The following is a 20104-nucleotide window of genomic DNA, read 5'->3' on the forward strand; positions in this document are numbered from 1 at the left end:
CTTTTGGTTTCCTCCCTGTCTTGTTGAGTACATCTCTAAGGACCTTCACTAGAAAAATGACTATACCATGCAAATATTTGAACTGTTTTAGATCTGAAAATGTCTTTTTTCCACTTTACAACTACTGGAAATTTGGATGGCTAATTATAGGTTAGAAATTACTAACCTCAGATATTTCTGAAGTACATTTGATTGAGGTCTAATTTATATATAATAACATGTACCCATTTTAAATGTACAGTTTAATAAATTTTGACAAAGATATAAACCCATAACCTTCCATCTCAATAAAGTAAATAGAATATTTTTGTCATGTCTAAAAGTTCCTTCAGGCTGTCGATCTTCTCTACCTCAACCCCACACTGGTAACCAACGATCCAGACTCTTCTCACTCAGCATGTTTTTGAGAATAATTCATGCCAGGTACCACTAGTTTCTTCCTTTTCACTGCTGAGCAGTATTTCATTTTATAAATGTACCATTTCTTTGTTGATGGACATTTAGACTATTTCCAGTTTGAGGCTATCATGAATAAAGCTGTAGGAACATTTGTGGTCAAGTCTTTTTGATGAGCACATGCTTTCATTTCTCTTTGTTAAATACCTATGAGTTGGATTGCTGGGTCACATGGTAATGTATGCTTGACTTGATGAGAAACTGCTGAACAATTTTACCATTTTATATATCCAAAAGCAATGCCAAAGTTCAAGGTGCTCCACATCTTTGACATCACCATTTGGTACTGTCAGTTTTGAAAATCTGGGGTATTTCAATGGATGTGTAGTAGAACTACATTATAGTTTTAATACCCATTTCCTTGATGATTAAAGATATTGACCATGTTTTCATGTGCTTATTGGCTATTTTCAATCTTCATTTATGAAGTGTCTTTTCAAATCCTTTGCCTATTTTTTCAGATTGGGCTGTTTCTTCTAATATTAACATTTTGCATTAACGTACTACATTTGTTAGAACTGATGAGTTAATATTGATACATATTCATTAACTAAAATGTATAGTCTACAGGGTTCACTCTTTGTGTTGTATGTTCTATAGATTTTGACAAATGTGTAACAACATGTATCCACCATTACAGTATCATACAGAACAATTTCACTGCTCTAAAAATGCCCCATACTCCACCCATTTATCCCTCCCTCTGACAACCACTAACAATGAATCCCTGTCAATCACTTATCTCTTTATTGTCCCCATAGTTTTGCCTTTTCCAGAATGCTTCATAGTTGGAATCATACAGTACGCAGGCTTTTCAGATTGGCTTCTTTCACTCAGCAATATGTACTTAAAGTTTTTCCATGTCTTTTCATGGCTTGATAGCTTCCAGGTTTGGGTAATTAGGACTCACTGCATGCAATTCATATCTTTTCTCTGAAAGCTTTTAGAATCTTTCTCTCTGGTGTATTCCAGAATTACATGATGATAAGTTTTGGTACAGGTCTTTTTTGTATGTATGTGTTGGATACTTGTTGAGCCACTGAGATATGAAGAATTATGTCCTTTGGTTCTAGAACATTCTTGATTTTTTGTTTGTTTGTTTGAAAATATCTTCTCTTCCCTTTTTCCCCTTCTCATTGTTTGATTGATTCTTATCCATCATTATTGGCCCTCCTAGGTCAATCTTAACGTTTTTCTTCCCAACTTTCTACTTTTTTTTTTTTTGGGTCTTTTTGTTCTTTCTGAAAGTTTTTCTCAGTCTTGTCTTCTACCATTTCTCTTGAAATTTTAAAATGTTGGATATCTAATTTCCAAAGATTATTTTCTTATTCTTTGTCCCTTTTTTTCTTCCCATATGGATAAAATATCTTTTCAAAAATTTCAGGTTTTGTTTTTCTTTTTAGTCCATGCACTCGTTATATAGCTTTATTGCATCCTCTTTTTGTTTCTTTTACTCTCTTTTAAGTTGCAGACTTTGCTCAAAGTCCTGGTGATCTCTGTGTCTGTTCAGTGTTCTAAAACACCGACTGTGAGAGCTGAGTGTGAGGCTTGTGTCTTCTGGGAGCCTTCTGTTGGATGATTAGATGGCAGGGTGACCTCAGCACTTTAGGGAGCTCCCCTTACACACTCATATTCAGACATCTTCTTTCTGGCCATTCGGTTCCCCTGAGATAAATCCCCCAGGCTCCCATACTGCATGGGGATCCAGGATCAAACCACTCGATATTCTGACTTCATTTCATTGCCTTTTAGCCTTTCACCTTGTTTCCCCAACTGTGTCCTGCTATCCCAAAGTCTGGAGTCTCTCAGTTCCAATTAGAAGAGAATTTTGGAATCATTTCATCTAATTCTCCTTTTGCAGATAAAGAGAATAAAGCTCAGGGAATTCATGTGCCCAAAGTAACACTGTTAATAAATGTGAGACTTGAATGTGAGACTTGAACCTGGGCTCCTGCTCATACCTAGTGCTCTGGTCAGCTGAAAGACTGCTTCCAAAAATGTCAGAAATGACTCAAGACCTTTTTTCCCAGCTTCCTGGAAATCTTGGCAAACTTGCAGGAATTGTGTCATGACAGCTAAAAGCTGCAGTAAGACTGAAATAAATGAGTCCCACATCTGATCCTGTCAGAAAGAGGGACAAGACTAAGATCGGAAACATGGGCAAATTTTGAAAGTGAGTTGCTTAGTTTCCCTTGGTTTCAAGGTTACACAATGGAATTACCACCACTGTTATTTTCAACTTTAAAATGTGACAGATGAAAAAAACTTGACAGTCCAGTCTTCATGAAGTATTATACTATCGAAGTGTCTCTTTAGGCTAGAGCAGCAGTTACCCATTTCAACACAGTTGTCTCCTAAATGGTGCTCCATGGGATAACATGACTTGAGAAAAGAATTCCATAATCAAGAAAGTATGGTAAATGCTGGGTTACAGAAATCTAAACTGGTATCTTTAACACAGGACTTCTTAAAACTTTTAATATACACTGTGGAATTTAAATAGGAGACTGGTATATGTGCTATGTAGCATTTACCCAGTGGATTTTAGCACAAAATCCCTTTTTTCCAATTCATAGGACTAGCATTCAAGGAAGACAATTTGGGTAATATAATCTGACCAATACTATATTTTTGAAGTACTGCTATGGAATGTTTTGGGTAAGAACACAAAATTGCTCTCCCTAACATCAACTATTCACTTTAACATTAATTACAGAAAGACAGATGTTATACTATAATTTAAGATACATATGATGAGTGAAGTTCATATGTATAAAAGTAACTGTACATTATTTACAGTGGCATCATGCAAAAATAGTTCACTCTCAACAAATTAATGGTCTGTGCAGGAATGTTAAGAAACAAAGCACTAATCCACATTATCATTAGACATTTAAAATGAGGTTTTTCTCCCAACACATACTATTCATCCTGGAAGTGGGTCTGGCAGTGGTGGATTGAAGTGAAGCTGGCAGGGTCTCCGATTTGATGGTTACATTGGTGACCGCACCATCCATCCTCTCTGGCTCGCATAAGCCTGGCAACTGGGCTGCCTTCTCCAGCGTGGGTAGTAACTGATCAAACTGGTCAAGGTCAGCTGTAAACTAAGAACGGAAACCAAAGTTAGAGGAAATATATTCTATACTTTACCTGAATCAATGCAGAAAACAAGTTGTTCCTTTACACTCTATGAGTTAAGTGTGACTATGAGAAAATGAAGAAAGAAGAAATAATTAAAGATTGAGGCCTCACTGAAATTATGTGAGCTACTGGAAAACAGTTTGGATGCTTACGATATTAATATACTGGAGGATATAAGATAATATAGACATAATATTTGCCTACTATATTTTGGCATAAAATTTAAGCATTGGAAAAAGATTGGACTGGTAAGAAGTGTCAAGAATATTGTGTTACACTGATCATGGATGATTTTTTGTCATATTTCTAAAAACCTTGTGAAATGACTTACTTTATGATGGAATGAAAAATAAACTTACACTGATGTAACTTTATAATTTAAAAAAGTTTGGGAAACTTTTTAATAAATAATATACCAGCTTCAAAGATCCCAGGAAGGTCACGTCCCACTTGAGGATTTAATAAAATAAGAAACATATCTTCTAGACTAGACACGGTATCCCTACATCTGTCTAAGGTTATGCATAGGAGAAAACTGGCCTTTATTTCACAATATTATTCTACTATGATTACTTTGAGATCAACATAAAATCTCTATCTGTTTGGGTTTCACTATTTAATTCAACTAAAATTTATGTTTCTAGACTGTCTAAATAGAATGAGATATCTATATCTATATCTATATCTCTATCTATCTATCTATATTTTTTAAATGTCTGACTCCTTTCACTTAACATTACATTTCTGAAGTTCAGGACCTTGTCACAAGCAGTAGTTAATTTGTTTTCACTGTGGAATAGCAACCCACTGTATGAACATACAACAATATATTTATCCATTCTACTGTGATGGATTTGGGGGTGTTTCCAGTTTGGGGCTAATACAAATAAAGCTATTATGAACATTTTTGAACAGATCTTTTGTTATACATGTGCAAAAAAGTCATAAAGGAAAAAACTGACAAATTGGACTACAGTACAATGAGGAACTTCACTTCATCAAAAGTACCATTAAAAAAAAAGAAAAAGCAAGGCAAAGCATAGAGAAGATGTCTGCAAGTAAATAACCAATAAAGGACTCATCCAAAATATGTAAAAAATTCTTACAAGTCAATAAGAAAAAGACAACATATTGGGAAAATGGGCGAGACACTTGAATAGGCAGTTCACAAAAGAAGATATTCAAATGACCATAGACATTTACTAGGGAAATGCAAACTGAAACTACTATGTACCACTACACAGACCCCAGAATGGCTAAAATTTGAAAGGCTGACAATACCAAGTATTAGCAACAACACGGAACAACTAGAGGGAATTCTTTGTACACACTAGAAAACTGGTGTTATCAATTAAAGATGAACATACACATATCTTATGATCCTGCAATTCCACTCGTATGTATAAACTTAGCACAAATGTATGCACATGTAAACCAAAACAGATGTACCAGGATTGCACACAATGGCATTATTTTATATAGCTGTCACTTTAAGTTAATTTTAAAGAGTGAGAGTTTTAAAGTAGTTAATATTTAAAGTATTTTTTCAGCTTAAAAACACAGTATTAGTTTACTTGTACCAAGAAACATGAGAGATAGCCTTATCCTCAAAGCGCACACACATATAGAAATAACCAAAATAGTGTTATTACAAATAGTAAATAGAGACAATATGGAGCTTTATGAATGCAGAAAGGAAAGAAATGTCTAATGAGGGCTAGTGGGGAAGGCTTTACAGAGATGATGTCTGAACTGGTTTGTGAAGGATGAGGAGAAGTTCAGCAGACATAGAAAGGAGAGCAAGGCAGAAGATGCTTAGAAGAGACATGGCTTATCCCAGGAATGGCAAGGACTTCCATGTGCCTAGAATGCAGTAGGCCTGAGGGAAGAGAGATATTTCTGTGAGATGAGGGTAGAACATAAAGCTAGCTCAATAAATGAAGGACCTATGCACACTAAGTGTGAACCCTGTTTCACAATGGAAAGTCTCACTGATAAGCTGCTTTGTAAATACATTTCCAGCTATCTTATACTTGTCTATATTCTTTCTAAATAATTTGTAAGCTCCTAGGGGGGGAGAGACTATATTTTCTGTTTTTCTTAAATTCCTTCACAGGGTCCACAGCAATTATTCAATAAATGAAGTGCTTGTTAATTTCACTCCACCCCTCCACCTCAGCCTAAACATAGAGATTCCTAATCTGTAACAATTTATGCAAAGGTTTATTTATGTTTACTTCTGTTTCAGAATACTCAAAGTCCTAGAATACTCAAAGTCCCTATTCTGATAAAGACTGAAGGTGCTTAGAATCAGATGAGAAGAAAAACAGCCTTAGAAAATACTTCAAGGGAAACTACATAGCAAAGAAAGCCAGACTAGGCAGTCTTGCCTACCTCCTCACACTTTTCTCCCATTTCATTTACATCAGAACTTCCCAAATTTAGCTATACATCGGAGTTCTCTGGGGAGCTTCTTAAAAATACAGATTTCTGGGTCCTATTTTCACAGAGTTGGATTCAACAGGTGGGGTTTGGCGGGGGCGGGGGGGGGGAGGAGAGGTATGTTTAAAAATCTCCAAAGCTGTGAACTGATTTTATATAAAGAAGCAAATCTCCACTTGCTTAGAACACCACATTCAAACTGTAGCCCTCCAAAGTTCCAAAGTGGACATCCTGTGATTTTGCAACTGTTTTCTCTGAGGGTATCCCGTAATGTTTCAACACTGATACTAACCTTTTAATCCACGCCCACTGGGTCAGACAAAACATAGCCTGAATCCAAAGCTGGTTTATGGTTGGAGTGAAATACATGAAAAGGAAAAAGTAACTCTGAATGTTCATTCTATGAAGCGAGGGATTACCTACCTGACTCTGGGACTCCAGTTTAATTTCTTCAGGAGCAGGTTTGGTCATTGGAGTTGGGTTTGTGTTACAAGGATCCATCTGTTCTTTCTTTTCCACTTTCACCTTTACATCATCCAGGCTCAGGTTCGGAGTTGATCTTAAATCTTTCTCATCTTTATCTAAAAGATATCGTAGGAGCTGATGGTCTTTTGATTCTTTTTTCTTTGAAGCCTCCAGTTCTAGTTTTACACTCGAGTTCCCCTGTACCTGTCCAGTCACCGATACAGAAGTAGATGCACTGTCCTTTTTATCAGGCTCAACAGACAAAGTGGTGATATCCGAGGGGCTACCCTCCTGTAGGAGCCGGTGCAGAATTTTGTGCCGCTCTGTCAGCGAGCTATGAGAGGAGGGGCAAGAACCGCTTGAAGAGTTAGCAGAGGCAGAGCTGGAAGTGCCTGAGCAAGACAGTACCTCTTTGCAACTTGTGTCTATATCAGCGTGCCGTAACTGCTGCTCTGCAGTGGTTGTCAGAAGCTGCACGAGTTTGTGACTGGTTTGAGAGTATTTACTGTCTCCATCTGAGAGTCTGTCATTGTTATGCAGAAGCCCAGAATCCAGAGGTTTGCCATCACTAGAGCTGTTGTCAGACTGAATCATTTCATTTAAAATGGATGCAATCTCTTTGTTATCTTTGGACTCAGCTTTTGCTGGTTGTATATTTAATCTGCTAGGTGAATTCTGTGAGCTCATCTGCCTGAGGACGGGAGAACTGGAGGAGAAGCCAACGGAGTTATTGGGTCCTTCATTCATGCTCTGTAAAGATGGTACTGGGATGTTTGAATAAGAGCGGTTACTATTATTACAGGCAGTACCTGTCATGCCAACGGGGGAGCTTAATGTTGGAATATTAGGAGGGAACGAATTGTTTGGCATCCTGGGCCTTGGTGCTAATCCAGAACTAACTTGTCTCCTCGGAGACATGAACTGTGCGAGAGATATTCCTGTACCTTCCATAGGAGAATTATTGAGGTTTAAAGAGGGGTTAGTGCTCTGGGAACTGGCCTGTCCCTGGTTTAAGGCAACACTGGCTACAATCTGATTTCCAGGTGAGCATCCAAAACTCCCTTGGCTGTTGCTAGAATTACTATGACTGCTGCTATGGAGGTCTGAGCTCTGTTGGCGGTTTACTCTGGGGGATACCATGTTGTTGCTGGATGGTGGCAATGTGGATGAACGGGCCACACCATGAGCTGGCGAGATACTAGAATTGACGGAGGGGTTTACTCGGGGAATTGACATTCCAGAATTAGTGTCATCTTGAGGAGAAAGACCACTGTGTTCCCTGGGGGGGGGAAAAAGACATTATTATTCAAACATCTTCACTAGTTTCCATTAAAATATTTTTACGATGCATATTATAAACCAAGACCATTAACCTCATTAGTATTGCAAGCCATCACGTAAAGAGCTTCTGTATGACTTTAAATTAAGGAAAAACAGTGGACTGTTAGCACTACTGTGAAATATTAGCACCACTTAATAGGAAACAGTGCTCATGGTCCCATAAATTTGATAATGGTTTCAGTTATATGGGAAAGAAATCTTTCTTGGCCTTGGAAAAAATCCAATATATGTACTTTAAAACTTTTCAAAATTTAATACAAATACTTAACATTACAATAATATTTTTGGTTGAAGAGAAACTTCCCACACCTCTGTTTACAAAGTCTTTTATTCATGACTCCCTTGTTACAGCTTTTAAGTATTTCAACTCCAAAGAGGAAGACTGGGTAAGGAAAATACTGTGTCACTGATGTAAAAATTAAAAAGGGTGATATGCAGACATAGCAGATGTTTTGAAAGAGAAATCACAATATGAAAAAAAGAACTGTGCTAATTCCACTCACAAGCATAAATTAAACTAAAATTAGAAAAAAACAGAATACTGAATTCAGATTTTCACCGAGCTCTTTACTCAAATCCATAATTATGACAACAGATTTGTGACTGGTATTACCATGTTCCAATAAGCAAATATATCGGATGAGGAAAAGATGAAGTGAGGGGAAATGTCTTTGTTTTTGTTTAATGCTACATTTTAAATAGTTGCAAATGTAGGGTTTTGAATAATTCATAGGATAAAAGAATGGTTCCATGAATTTACCATATATACCAATGTAAAATGTATTTAGAGAGGAGAACAAATTAGAGGCAATGACACTCAAAAATCTCAAGTTGATAGTTTAATGACTTGTAGTTTGAGAAACTGTCAACTTGAACTCAGGGGCCATAGAGTTTGCCCTAAATGAGAATACAGCACTTTTAAAAATAAAAATAACAATATTAACAAACTCTGAAATCTTTTATAAGACCAAAGTTCACATATGGAAAGTTGGCTATTTTTAGCCACCTTTTTGGTTTTTACCCCTGAAACACGTATTTTCAGCCTAACCTTTCCTGTGTTTCTTTTTCTTTCTTTTTCTTTTCTTTTTTCCCTTCTTTTCCCTTTCCTTTTCCTCTTTCTTTCTTTCTTTCCTTTCTTTCTTTCTTTCTTTTTTTTAAACAATAAGGCTATTGTTAGGCAAAAAAACTATAAAACCCAGTATGGATATAGTGATTATATACTCATCACACTAGCTTAATGCCTAACTTAGAATTTTTGCTTTCTAGCCATCAAGAGTATAAAAAATTTTCTCTAAGAGATATGTGAACTGACTTATTTCATATGAAGCTCTCCAAATAAGTAGTACCTGTCGATGATATGAATTCCCATGATGAAAGGTTGCATGTCTGGACTTTGAGGGTAGCAAAGTTTACACTTGGTGTGGGCGCTAAGCATTGTCCCATCATTCAATATGAATCTATAGGATGGGCTGGAGGCAGTGCCACGAGTCATCACTGTTTCAAACAAAAGAAAAACCTAGTTAAAATTCTGACACTTGCACTTTGGGCAGAGGAGAGTTACCAAGCTTTATTTCTACCTTGAACCTCATTTTAAATGCCCTCCCAACAGCTGCCTGCTCAGACTCAAAATGAAGAATAGTTCAGACAAAGCAGATATCTGAGGGGGAGGGGAAATGATTCTGGTTGAAATAGACCACTCGATGACAAGTTTTAATTCAGTACTACTCGAACGAATGCCTCCGCATGTAAGTTAAAATTATGAAGAAACTTCAAACCAGGAAAAAAATCAACCTTAATCTTTCCCATAAAATGGGACAGTTCTTCAAATTTATTAAGTGTCCATTAAAAATATCAGGAAGTAATCTTCTCCCTTCTCCCTTTTGGAATTATCTCTAATAAGTCTGTTTTTTTCTTTTTGCTGGCTGATTTTTTAACAACAGCTTTACTGAGATATAATTCATATATCATAAAACTCACCCTCTATGGTTTTATTACTTTGCAAAGTCACTTAACTGAAATTCAAATTTAATTTTTCACTCAGGAATGTGAATCACTGAGGTCCCATCTGACAAACTGTATTCACATATATGTATTATTTTTGATGTTTGAATTTAGTGTAGTAAGCAAATTAAGATAAAGCTAATCATGACTAATATAAAAAAACAAAAACTAGGTTAAGGCAGTCAAGTCACTATATAAACAACATAATTTACTTTTGTCTTAAAGGTTTATTAATAGCAGACAAAATTCTAACCATATTGGTAAGTATTTATTGAATACGTAAAGGCTATACCAGACTACTAAGTAAGAAAATGTCATTGATGTTTTAGCAATATAACAATTGTATTTTAATAAAGATGTAATAGGTAGATTCACTATATCAAGGTTAAAAATCGTATTCATGGAAACAGAAGAATTACTACCACAAATGACTATTACAATTTAGCCTGTAATAAATGTTAGTGCTATTTTTCAAAGACATTTCAGAAAGCCCTTCTATTCCATTTTAAGGACATGTTAAAAAGACTTAAAATGACCAATTAATAAATATTTTTTTAACTACATTTCACCTTAAAGAGAAGACATACTCTCTTTTATTGCTTTGGGTATACCTTATATACTGAAAAGGGGATAATCTGTTGTAAATCTATACCATACACAAATCAGCTAAAGTAGCAAAATTAGAATATAAACTTAATTGAAAGGATTGAGACTGATGTCCAACCAACCACATTCCTTACCTATCTGGCAATTTCAGCCAAATCACTGGTACATTTATTTACCAGATATAACACACAGAGAAATTTAGTACCTAATGAAATAATAACTGATGAAAGAGAGTCTTAAATGAAATGGATAATTTTGTATAAGGATATAAATAAATGTTTGCTATAACATAACCCTAAAAAATTTTAATGATTCCAAACTGTTAAATCTTTTTAACAGTATATTTTGGAAAACACATCTACAACAAAAAAGTAGCATTTCAAGATAAGTTATTAATTTGAGGTAATGATAAAGCTACATTATATAAAGGGCCAGGCAAGATACGATATATTTCATGTTATTTTGCTTATGCCATTTTGTCTCTTTCTTCATCATTGTTTATTGCTCTTTAGGGTCTCCCCATTCTGCTGGAAAACACTGGCTCTTCACTATTGAGCTGCACTGTCACCAGCCACATGTGGCTATTTAAATTTAAAATTAGATAAAATTTTAAATTCATTTCCTCAGCCACACCACATTTCAACTACTCAATAGCGACACGTGGCTAGTGTCTCCCATCCCGGATAGTACAGTATACATATATACAATCCGCCTTCGACTTACATTTCCAACCTCATTTTTCATTGCTTCCTAAACATTTCTTCTGTGTTGTTTTAAATAAGAGGTAGATAACTTTACACACTTATTTTTCTTCATCAGCTAAAATAAACATAAGGGCTAGTACTGTGTCCCATTCTTGTTTTCCACTCCCCTTGAATCTTGCATGATGCTTTTCATGTAACATCACCCAGCAAGTACTTGCTGGTTGGCCCTCAACTTGAATCTCATGTAAACAGATTAATATTGGCTTGTGATCAACTACCATAACATTTCTTTAAAGGATAGATTTTAGATCTTAGCTGTGTTCTCAAATGCTTATATTTCAATTTATGTTCTTGCTCTCCTAGGAATGTGGACTTAACTTTTGTAATGAAAATTAACGGAGAGACATTTCTTGATTTGTTGATAAGCTCTATAAATTGAGAAAGAACTAGAAAATGACTAACTTGGAAACATTTAAGATACTTAATGTGGATTACAGAAACATCACTAGTCCTTTGGTAACTACGCTGTCTTAACTTGGGACTCTATCTATCTAAACTAGTAAATATTCCAAAACTGGGGAACCCCTATTAACTTTATAGAAGGAAATTACTACGCTTTAAGTTTTGAAGTTAGATTATTTATTTTGGATAATTCTGTGTGGAAAAAGACTTAGTGCACATCACAATTCACACATTCTTTGAAAAGGAAAAAAAGGTAATATAAACTACAGTAAAACTTTAATTATTAGAACTTAATTAAGACTATCCAGTTAACTAGGGGCATCTGGGTGGCTCAGTTGTTTAAGTGTCTGCCTTCAGCTCGGGTCATGATCCCAGGATGCTGGCATCAAACCCCACATGGGACTCCCTGCTCAGATGGGAACCTACTTCTCCCTCTCCCTCTGCCCAGTGCACTTGCCCACGCACTCTTTCTCTAATAAATAAACAAAATCTTAAAAAAAAAAAAAAAAAGACTATCCAGTTAACTAAAATTCTCCTGGTGCTCAATTTTCATATGGAAAGGTAAGCAGGAAGGTAGCATGGATCAATGAAAAGAACAAAAGCCTAGAAGTCAGATTTAGGCTTGAACATGACTTTGTCATTTATAACTTTAGGACTTCATAATGCAAATTAACGTTCACCCATCATCACTAAAACTGAGCCACTAATGTGAGATAATATCTAGTATGGAGCCTAGTACATAGCAGGTACTGAATGAATACTTCCTGAATAAACACCAAAGAAAAAACAAACAAAAAGTGCCTATGTCCTGAGTCAAACACACATTTAGCCAATCCCTAGATACCATTTACACCAATAGCTTCAATCCTATATAACAATCATTAATATTTCAAACTAAGACATAAGTAAGGGAGTCACAGTTCTTCACAGAGCTGGCTGGATAAACACTTGCTCTGCACACCAAATTTCCCTATAAATGGGTTTCAAGGTTTACAACCGGACAAAACTATTTGGAATGTCACTGATCACAGGTCCTGGCCTTGTTTTCCAATCTAGTTTTGTCAGGTGTATAGCTAGCTAATATTGTGATCCCTGACTCCTGTGTCCATTTCTAAAATTTTTAGAACACTTAGTGGGGATACTATTAATGTGGTATTACTGACACCCCAGAAACTCTTCTAGGAACCTTTTAAAATAAAAACTGTTTTGTTTTGTTTTCCCCTCCAGAATAGGCCTCAACAGAGTTACAAAGCAAAGGAAACCATTTTCTCCAGTGATGGCAGCTGTAAGAGTAGAGCTATTGGGTTTTTGACTCCACCCAATTTGGGGCCAAGATAACCTCAACAAGCATGCTTTACTGAATTTAACTAAATGGGCAGGTATAAAATGTGTGGTAGGATACTACAGGTCAATGCTGGTAGAGATTTCTTTTTCCTTTTGGTATTTCCCTAGATATGTGTAGAAAGAATGCAATTTAAAAAACTGTTAATTACGATAAAGAAAAAAAATTACCCCTAGATGCTCTAAGATTTTTAATTACTAATAAGTAAACCTTATTCAGTATATCAAAATTTCTCAAAAAGGAAAATAAATTCATATTTTAAATATTTTCAACAAGACCAACAAAAAAAGATTCTCAGTTAACTCTGTTCTATGGACCACGGAATTAACCACATTACACAAGTCTCAAAGAACATTCTGGTTAATCATTCATATGGGTACTTAAGTTGTTTAACAATGCTTCCAAACTTCTTGATACTATAAACTCCGTCCAACTGTCTTGTCATTTTCTTAATTAAAATAACTTTATTTTGTGATTATAACGTTAAGATAACAGAGAAGTGAAGAAAGAGTAAGATAAAGTCATTTGTAATCCCATCACTCAGAGATAACCACTGTCCACATTTCGTAAACCCTCTAGAATTGGATAAACGTCCAAGAGTGAGATGGTACTATATATGCTGTGCTTTTGTAGCCTATTTTTCAATATAACAATACATATGGACATCTTTCAAGACAAAAAAAACGATGATCCATTAAATCACTGATAATAGGTAAGCAAAACTTTCATAAAACTTTCCTAGGCTATGTAGACCAACATTCCCATGACTGCTGCTCTCCCTAAATGCTGATAGACGTGCTACAGGAATAAGCATGCTGAGGAAAAATATGTCTGGATAACAAAGTCAAAGAGGTACCTTTATTGTAGAACCTCCCAGAAACTTAAACACTTTATACGTCTTATGAATTCTCAAGAGTGGGAGACTGAAACATTCCCCAAACTTAATTCAGCATGAAACATCATTCCTTAGTTACAGCTATTAATATCCTGTGGAATGTAGGTTTATGTTTTCCAAACTTCTCTATAAGAAAACATCTTAGACTATAGACTCTGATTCAGTACTGTGGGTGGAGTCCAGAAATCTGGTTTAACAACTGCCCTGGATGAATGTTATCAAGGACCCTCGGGAAGTATTTAACCTAAACCTTTCTTAAAGGAACAGTTCTCAAATGAACTGAATCTGGGAAACTCTTCCAAACCATATACACCTACACAGAACTCCTCCCTAGTTTAAAAAGTTCCTCCCATGATCCTGATACCCATTTTCCCCTAATCTCACTGGAGAACCACAACTGTAATCTAGTTCATGCTGAATGCCCACATATTCTTTGGCTGAAATGTGGTTTTTTTTTTTTTTTTTTTTCAAATTTGATTCTGGAAAATGAAACAGTGAACTCCCTTTAAAAGCTGTCTCTGTCAAAAGCAGCTGAAAAACTAAGCTAAGGACTAACTTAAAGTTTAATGCACATTAGGATTTTCTACAAGCCATGGCCTTCAAAGAGTAAGTTAATGGGCAGGAAAATAAAAAAAGACTCAATCACTATAGAGTTTTACAAACTTCCAACATTTTAAAAGTTTCACACAAAATCAAGTTTCACACGGTAGCATAATTTCACTCTTTTCACACCGTGCTTGAGTGAAGAGGGAGCAATGGAACCGCAAATACAAATTTACACCTGCCCCGACTCTTAATAGACCAATGGGTCTTCACACTCCATGTACTAAGCGCTGCCTTTGGAGCTTCAGAAGATGCCTGGGCCCTCACAGGAGATTTTAAGCTAGCAGGCCACCATCTTTAACAGATGATCCCCATGTGAGTGTTTCATGGACCACAGTTTTCTTACCAGGTTAGATACTGCTAAGTATGAAATACCAGAAAAAAATGTGTTCAATCCATGAACACTGTTAGGCAAATTGCCCAGAATCTCCAAAACTATATAATCAGAGTCATGTGAACTCTGGACAACAGTGCTGAGAAAAATACCAGTTATCTCTATTGAGGAATGTTTTCTTCCCCCCAAAAGTGGAAGAAAAGGACATGAAGAAATGACTAATGGGGAAGAGGTGTTGAATTATATTTCTTTACATTCCACTCTAAATTGTTTTACTTCATATGTTAATAATAGTTACTTGTTAAACTTTAATCAATCTGTTTTATAGAGAATTCTAATGGTTTAGAAACACATCAACTGGTTCAGTCACATCTACAGGGAACCTAGTCACTTAGACAATAAGACAATAATCTAGACCTGCTTTGTCTTGGTGCAAGTATATATAAATTATAGGCAAATACAATTAAAAGTGTTTCACGTAAAGTCTTGGAAGGCCCAACTTATAAAGTTAAGGTAAAAAATAAAGACTATCATATACTTTAGCATTTTGGGCAGTGAATGGAGACAGTGCTCCGAGTCTCAAACTTAGGCAAAAGTCAAGTGCCATTACTGGTAGAGGGAGTCACGAAGTCTGCAACCAGTAAATGGCATTAGTTGCTTATTGCAATGGTTTCCAAACCTGACTGCACTTCAGGATTGCCTGGGAACTTTTTAAAAAATGTTAGGTTCTTGGTCCTATCCACTGAAATACCATCGTTGGGCAAAGTATCAGTCTAGTAAGAGGCCCACTAGAGAAGTATTTATTAGTCTACAGGAAGTTGTCCCAGAAGTAACCAGACTAGTGAGATTCAAATAGATGGCTTCCCGAAAAAAAAAAAAAAAAATCAAGCTGCTTCCTCTTCACATAACACCTGGAAGCCACTGACCTAAAATGTAACGAATGGAAAATCATCTATAAAGTTAGGAAACCTAATATTACAGGGAAATATTAAAATTAAGAAGGGTGATAGAATGAAAAATATTTTTAAATTATTTTTCAGGAAGAGCCATACGAAGAGTCTCTTTCCAAAGAAACTATTAAAGAATAAAGAATAAATTACACAGGGAATGAAGTATTAGGCTAACATAATTACGTGACAATATTTTTAAAGTATATAAAAACCCTCACCTCTGAAACTCTATGAACTTTCTCAAATAATTTTCCCTATGTTTCTTGTAATACTGTTAAGTTCTTAAGGGCAAGGAATATACTTGTTTTATCTCGCATCCATGATATAGCATCTCTACAATTATTAATTTCATATGACATATTTTTAACTTGAAACTTCAACCTGAGTCAGGTGATATAGGTACCGTAACAGTAATGAAGTAAACCTGTGTGATACAGATTTCTATATTATCTAGAAGCCCTTTCACATGCCTGTTCTGCTGGGAATGATCTTCAAAAGTCAGACGAAATTATCACTTCTTCTCTGAAGACATCCCTGATTCTCCAAGTCAGAATTAATTTTTTGCTTTGGTTATACCTCTGGGTATAAGCCCATGACACACTGATCTTTAAAGTCACATATTGTCCTAATATATTTTGAGCTCCTTGAGGGCAAAACCCTGCTTTTTAGTCATCTCTATATCCCTGCCACCTGACATAGTGTTCTATATATGTGAGGAACTTGATACATGTCTGCTGAATGAATGAATGAATGAATGAGTGAGTGACCACCACATGATACCCTGTTCTTTAAAATGTGCATCCCAAATTCAGGATCCACTCATGAATTACTTTGCTTACCCATTTCTTCCTTTCCTAAAACTGATTATTGCAAAAACTGTAATTTGGAGAAAATACTTATCAAGCCATAAGTTCTATATAAATTACTTCATATTAATAAAAAGCAAGGTTAATGAAAATAATTAAGAGAAAAAAATTTTACCTTCTTGAAACAGTTGTCTGGCATAAGATGGTTCTCTGCCCTGAGGTTGGAAAAAAGCATAAATGCACTTCCTCACCAAATCTTCCCAGCCAGTTCTGCCAGCCGCTCTCAGGGAACTAGTATCAATGGAGATGATTTTACCTACATGAAGAAGGAAAGATTCCATTTGTGACAGCCTCTTGATATAAGTCATCTGTATTTCAAAATCGACAACTATATCAAAGAAATTTGCTGCTGCCCCTAAATGCTTAGTGGACAAAAACATTAATAAACACTACTAATTTTTTATTATATATGGTAACAGAGTGTATCACTTATGTGATACTAAAAAACTGTTTTGGCCTTGGAGTGTGTAATGTATTAGCATATCATATTCTAAAATTCAATTCCAGTCAAGTATTAAAGTCGTACCATCAAGACCTGAAGCTGCAGGGACTAACGCAAATCCAACTCCTCTAGTCCGCTCTTTGGATTCTACTCTCTACACACTAATGACTGGATCACTTATCGGAAAAGGAAAGACAGAGATGAAATATATTATTTTCGTTTAAATTAATTTCCAATAACTAAGTGAAGAGAATATGAGAAAGTAAGCAAAACTTTCCTTTTCTACCTCTTCTTGGGTTGTAGGCAATATTGCATTGAAGAATAAACAAAGACTAAAGGCAATGAAAGTTAAATCAGAAAAAGATAACAAGTGAGAGCATTAAGATTGGTTAGACATTCTGCACATAAAACATATGCTTTATAAAATGTAGTAGTGATTTGCTATTATTATCATACTTGAACAAACTTCCTAGATGGCTATGGAAGAATTCAGGTAAATTAGTCCTTAGTTAACCAGGGGCCGATTAAGCCAGTTTGGGATTATCCAGATCTATTCTATTTTTTTATGCAATCTTATATTAACACAAAATAATGTAGGTAAGATATATACATGTGTAGAATTAGATTAATAAAATGAAAACCTGCAAACCCACCATCCAACTTCAGAACTGGACCACCACCTATACCATTCCATTATGTGTGTACTCCTCACTTGTCACATCCCTCTGTTTTTACATTCTCCTGTCAAGGGACATCTAGATTGTATCCCATTTTTTGATATTACAATCAGTGCTGCTGTGAACACTGTCTACATTTTCCATGGTGCATGTGTGTGAGAGCTTCTCTAGGGTACAAATGTGGCAACAGAACTGTTGAGTCATAGGTTATGTGAATATTGAACTTTATAACATTAAACTGTTTCCCAGAAACGTATATAAGAGCTACAATTAATCTAACATCCTCTCCATCACTTGGGGTATTGTCAGACTTCTTTATTTTTTACAATTAATAGCTGAAAAAAGTTTATGATCTAAATTTGTACTTCCCAATTAATGAGGTTGAGAATTTTTCATGTTTCCTCTTCTGTGCATCGCTGATTTTTCCCCTTATCTTCCCTCTTCTCACAACAAACTCAAATCTGTTGAATTATTTGTGCACCCTCATTTTAACTAATCCCTTCTTTATGTATTTCACTTGGTTTGCTGGAATTTATTAGGCCACTTTAACTCAGAGTCTTGAATCTGATATATCTGAATCTGTCTGATAAGGCTGTCACCCAAGTCTTGGCATAAATGTAAATGGTAGAAAGAAAAGAAATTTAAACTTAAAGAGGCAGAAAGAAAAGAAATTTAAACTTAAAGAAAGGAATTTTGTTATTTAAGAATGGTTTGGGGAAAGCCTAGTGAACACTTGACTGCAACTATAGACAATTCTGGATTTTCTAAGAATTATAATTATTTAATCTCTGTCTCTTATTACATCAGAGTCAAGAGTTGGTTATAGCAGAAAATCAACTGTCACAGGACCTTCACACACAACAAATGCTCCTCAGAGGCAATGACTAAGGTAGGGGTGTGTGTGTGTGTGTGTGTGTGTGTGTGTGTGTAAGTATTCATGTCAGTACTAAGCACAAGAGAGCAAGAGTCTAGACTTGCATGATCGGAGGGGAGACAGTGATTAAATTATCAGCAATGGTAACAAATGGTTGGGTAATGCAGTGACTATCTCAGAAGAGAATCATGAATGGGTTGATTTAGAGTACCTCTGCTTGCTAGAGGAAAGTTTAACCAACCAACCAACCAACCCACCCACCCAACTAATAAGCCGCTGTTCAACAGTTCTTGGTAGACGATTTTTTCTTTTTTTAAGGGCTGTGAACCACTTTTTTAAGGGACGTAACTCTATGTAGAGTTAAAACTACTACTAAAATTTAAGGAATTAAATATCTAATACTTATTGCAACTAGTTTATTATTTTTTTATCTAAATCAATTCAACAATATAATAAAATGTTATTTACATTTTAAGAACACTCTATATTTCTTTGGCACCCTTCTATTTTCCTTATATTTTACATTTCCTCTGGTACCTTTTATGTAATAAGTGTGTATGGTACAGTGATGTCCTTGCAATAGTGCTTTGGTGGAAGGCAATGCAATATAAAGGAAGAGTTCTATATTAGGACCTATGGATGTCCGTTCTCAGTAATTAGCTGTATGGTTTTGGAAAACTCAAGATTCTATCCTTTGTAAAATGAGTGGGCTAGAGTCCATGATCTCTGAGGTTCCCTCCAGATTTATAATTATTTTATGATTCAGAACTTAATTTTAAATTTGTACACATTTACTTTAAAATCACGTACATGTAAGATTTTAATGCTGGGTCCTTGGTCGGGAACAAAACTGCCAGTAATAATACTGCTCCTATGGGAAAATACAGTCTTTAAAACAATCCGATTTAAGGGCCACCTGGGTGGCTCAGTTGGTTAAGCATCTGATTCTTGATTTCAGCTCAGGTCATGATCTCAGGGTCTTGAGATCAAGCCCTACATCAGGCTCTGTGCTCAGGAGGGAGTCTGCTTCTGTCCCTCTCCCTCTGCCCCTCCCCCTGCTTGTAATGCTCTGTCTCTAAAATAAATTTTAAAAAACAAAATAATCCAATTTAAGATTCAATGTATAGAAATGCAATATGAGGAAAAGCTGAAATACACTGTTCCTAAATTATCCCGATAATTTTTAGGACTCCTTCATCTCCCCAATTATTCGGTAACCTGACTACCACTCTTTCCAGCCTGCTTTTATTCTGCTCACAAGCCCTTACTTGGTTTTACTGACACAAAAGACCAGTTATATTTTTCAGTGGACCCTATTTTTTCCCCACACATTAGTATTTTTGGTTTTCAATAAAGGTTATTCAATTTTTCCAGAGCTGTACATTGGCGAAAAATGGAAAAGGACATGTAGATGGTCGACTCAAAGAGGGAAGGAAGAAAGTTATGGTGACGGCTAATTACTAGGCGCCGATGCTGTATCTCCAAGTCCCAGACATTCTCTTT

At 35.7% G+C, this 20104-nt stretch overlaps 1 protein-coding gene across 7 annotated transcripts in view; it reads right to left on the reverse strand.

The window, feature by feature from the left end:
- The window catches only part of NCOA1 (nuclear receptor coactivator 1), a 239325-nt gene that overhangs the window by 46396 nt on the left and 172825 nt on the right, over window positions 1–20104 (reverse strand). For all 7 annotated transcript variants that reach the window (XM_087863808.1, XM_087863810.1, XM_087863811.1 and 4 more), the window contains 4 exons: window positions 16724–16864; window positions 9192–9339; window positions 6463–7783; window positions 3380–3560 (listed from right to left, as the gene is read on the reverse strand). In XM_087863808.1, the coding sequence (XP_087719934.1) occupies window positions 3380–3560; window positions 6463–7783; window positions 9192–9339; window positions 16724–16864 (1791 nt within the window). The remainder of the gene's footprint in view (window positions 1–3379; window positions 3561–6462; window positions 7784–9191; window positions 9340–16723; window positions 16865–20104) is intronic.

This window comes from Ursus americanus, chromosome 7 (genome assembly GCF_024610735.1).
Source record: "Ursus americanus isolate L20-20 chromosome 7, mUrsAme1.1.p, whole genome shotgun sequence".
NCBI classification, from domain to species: Eukaryota; Metazoa; Chordata; class Mammalia; order Carnivora; family Ursidae; genus Ursus; species Ursus americanus.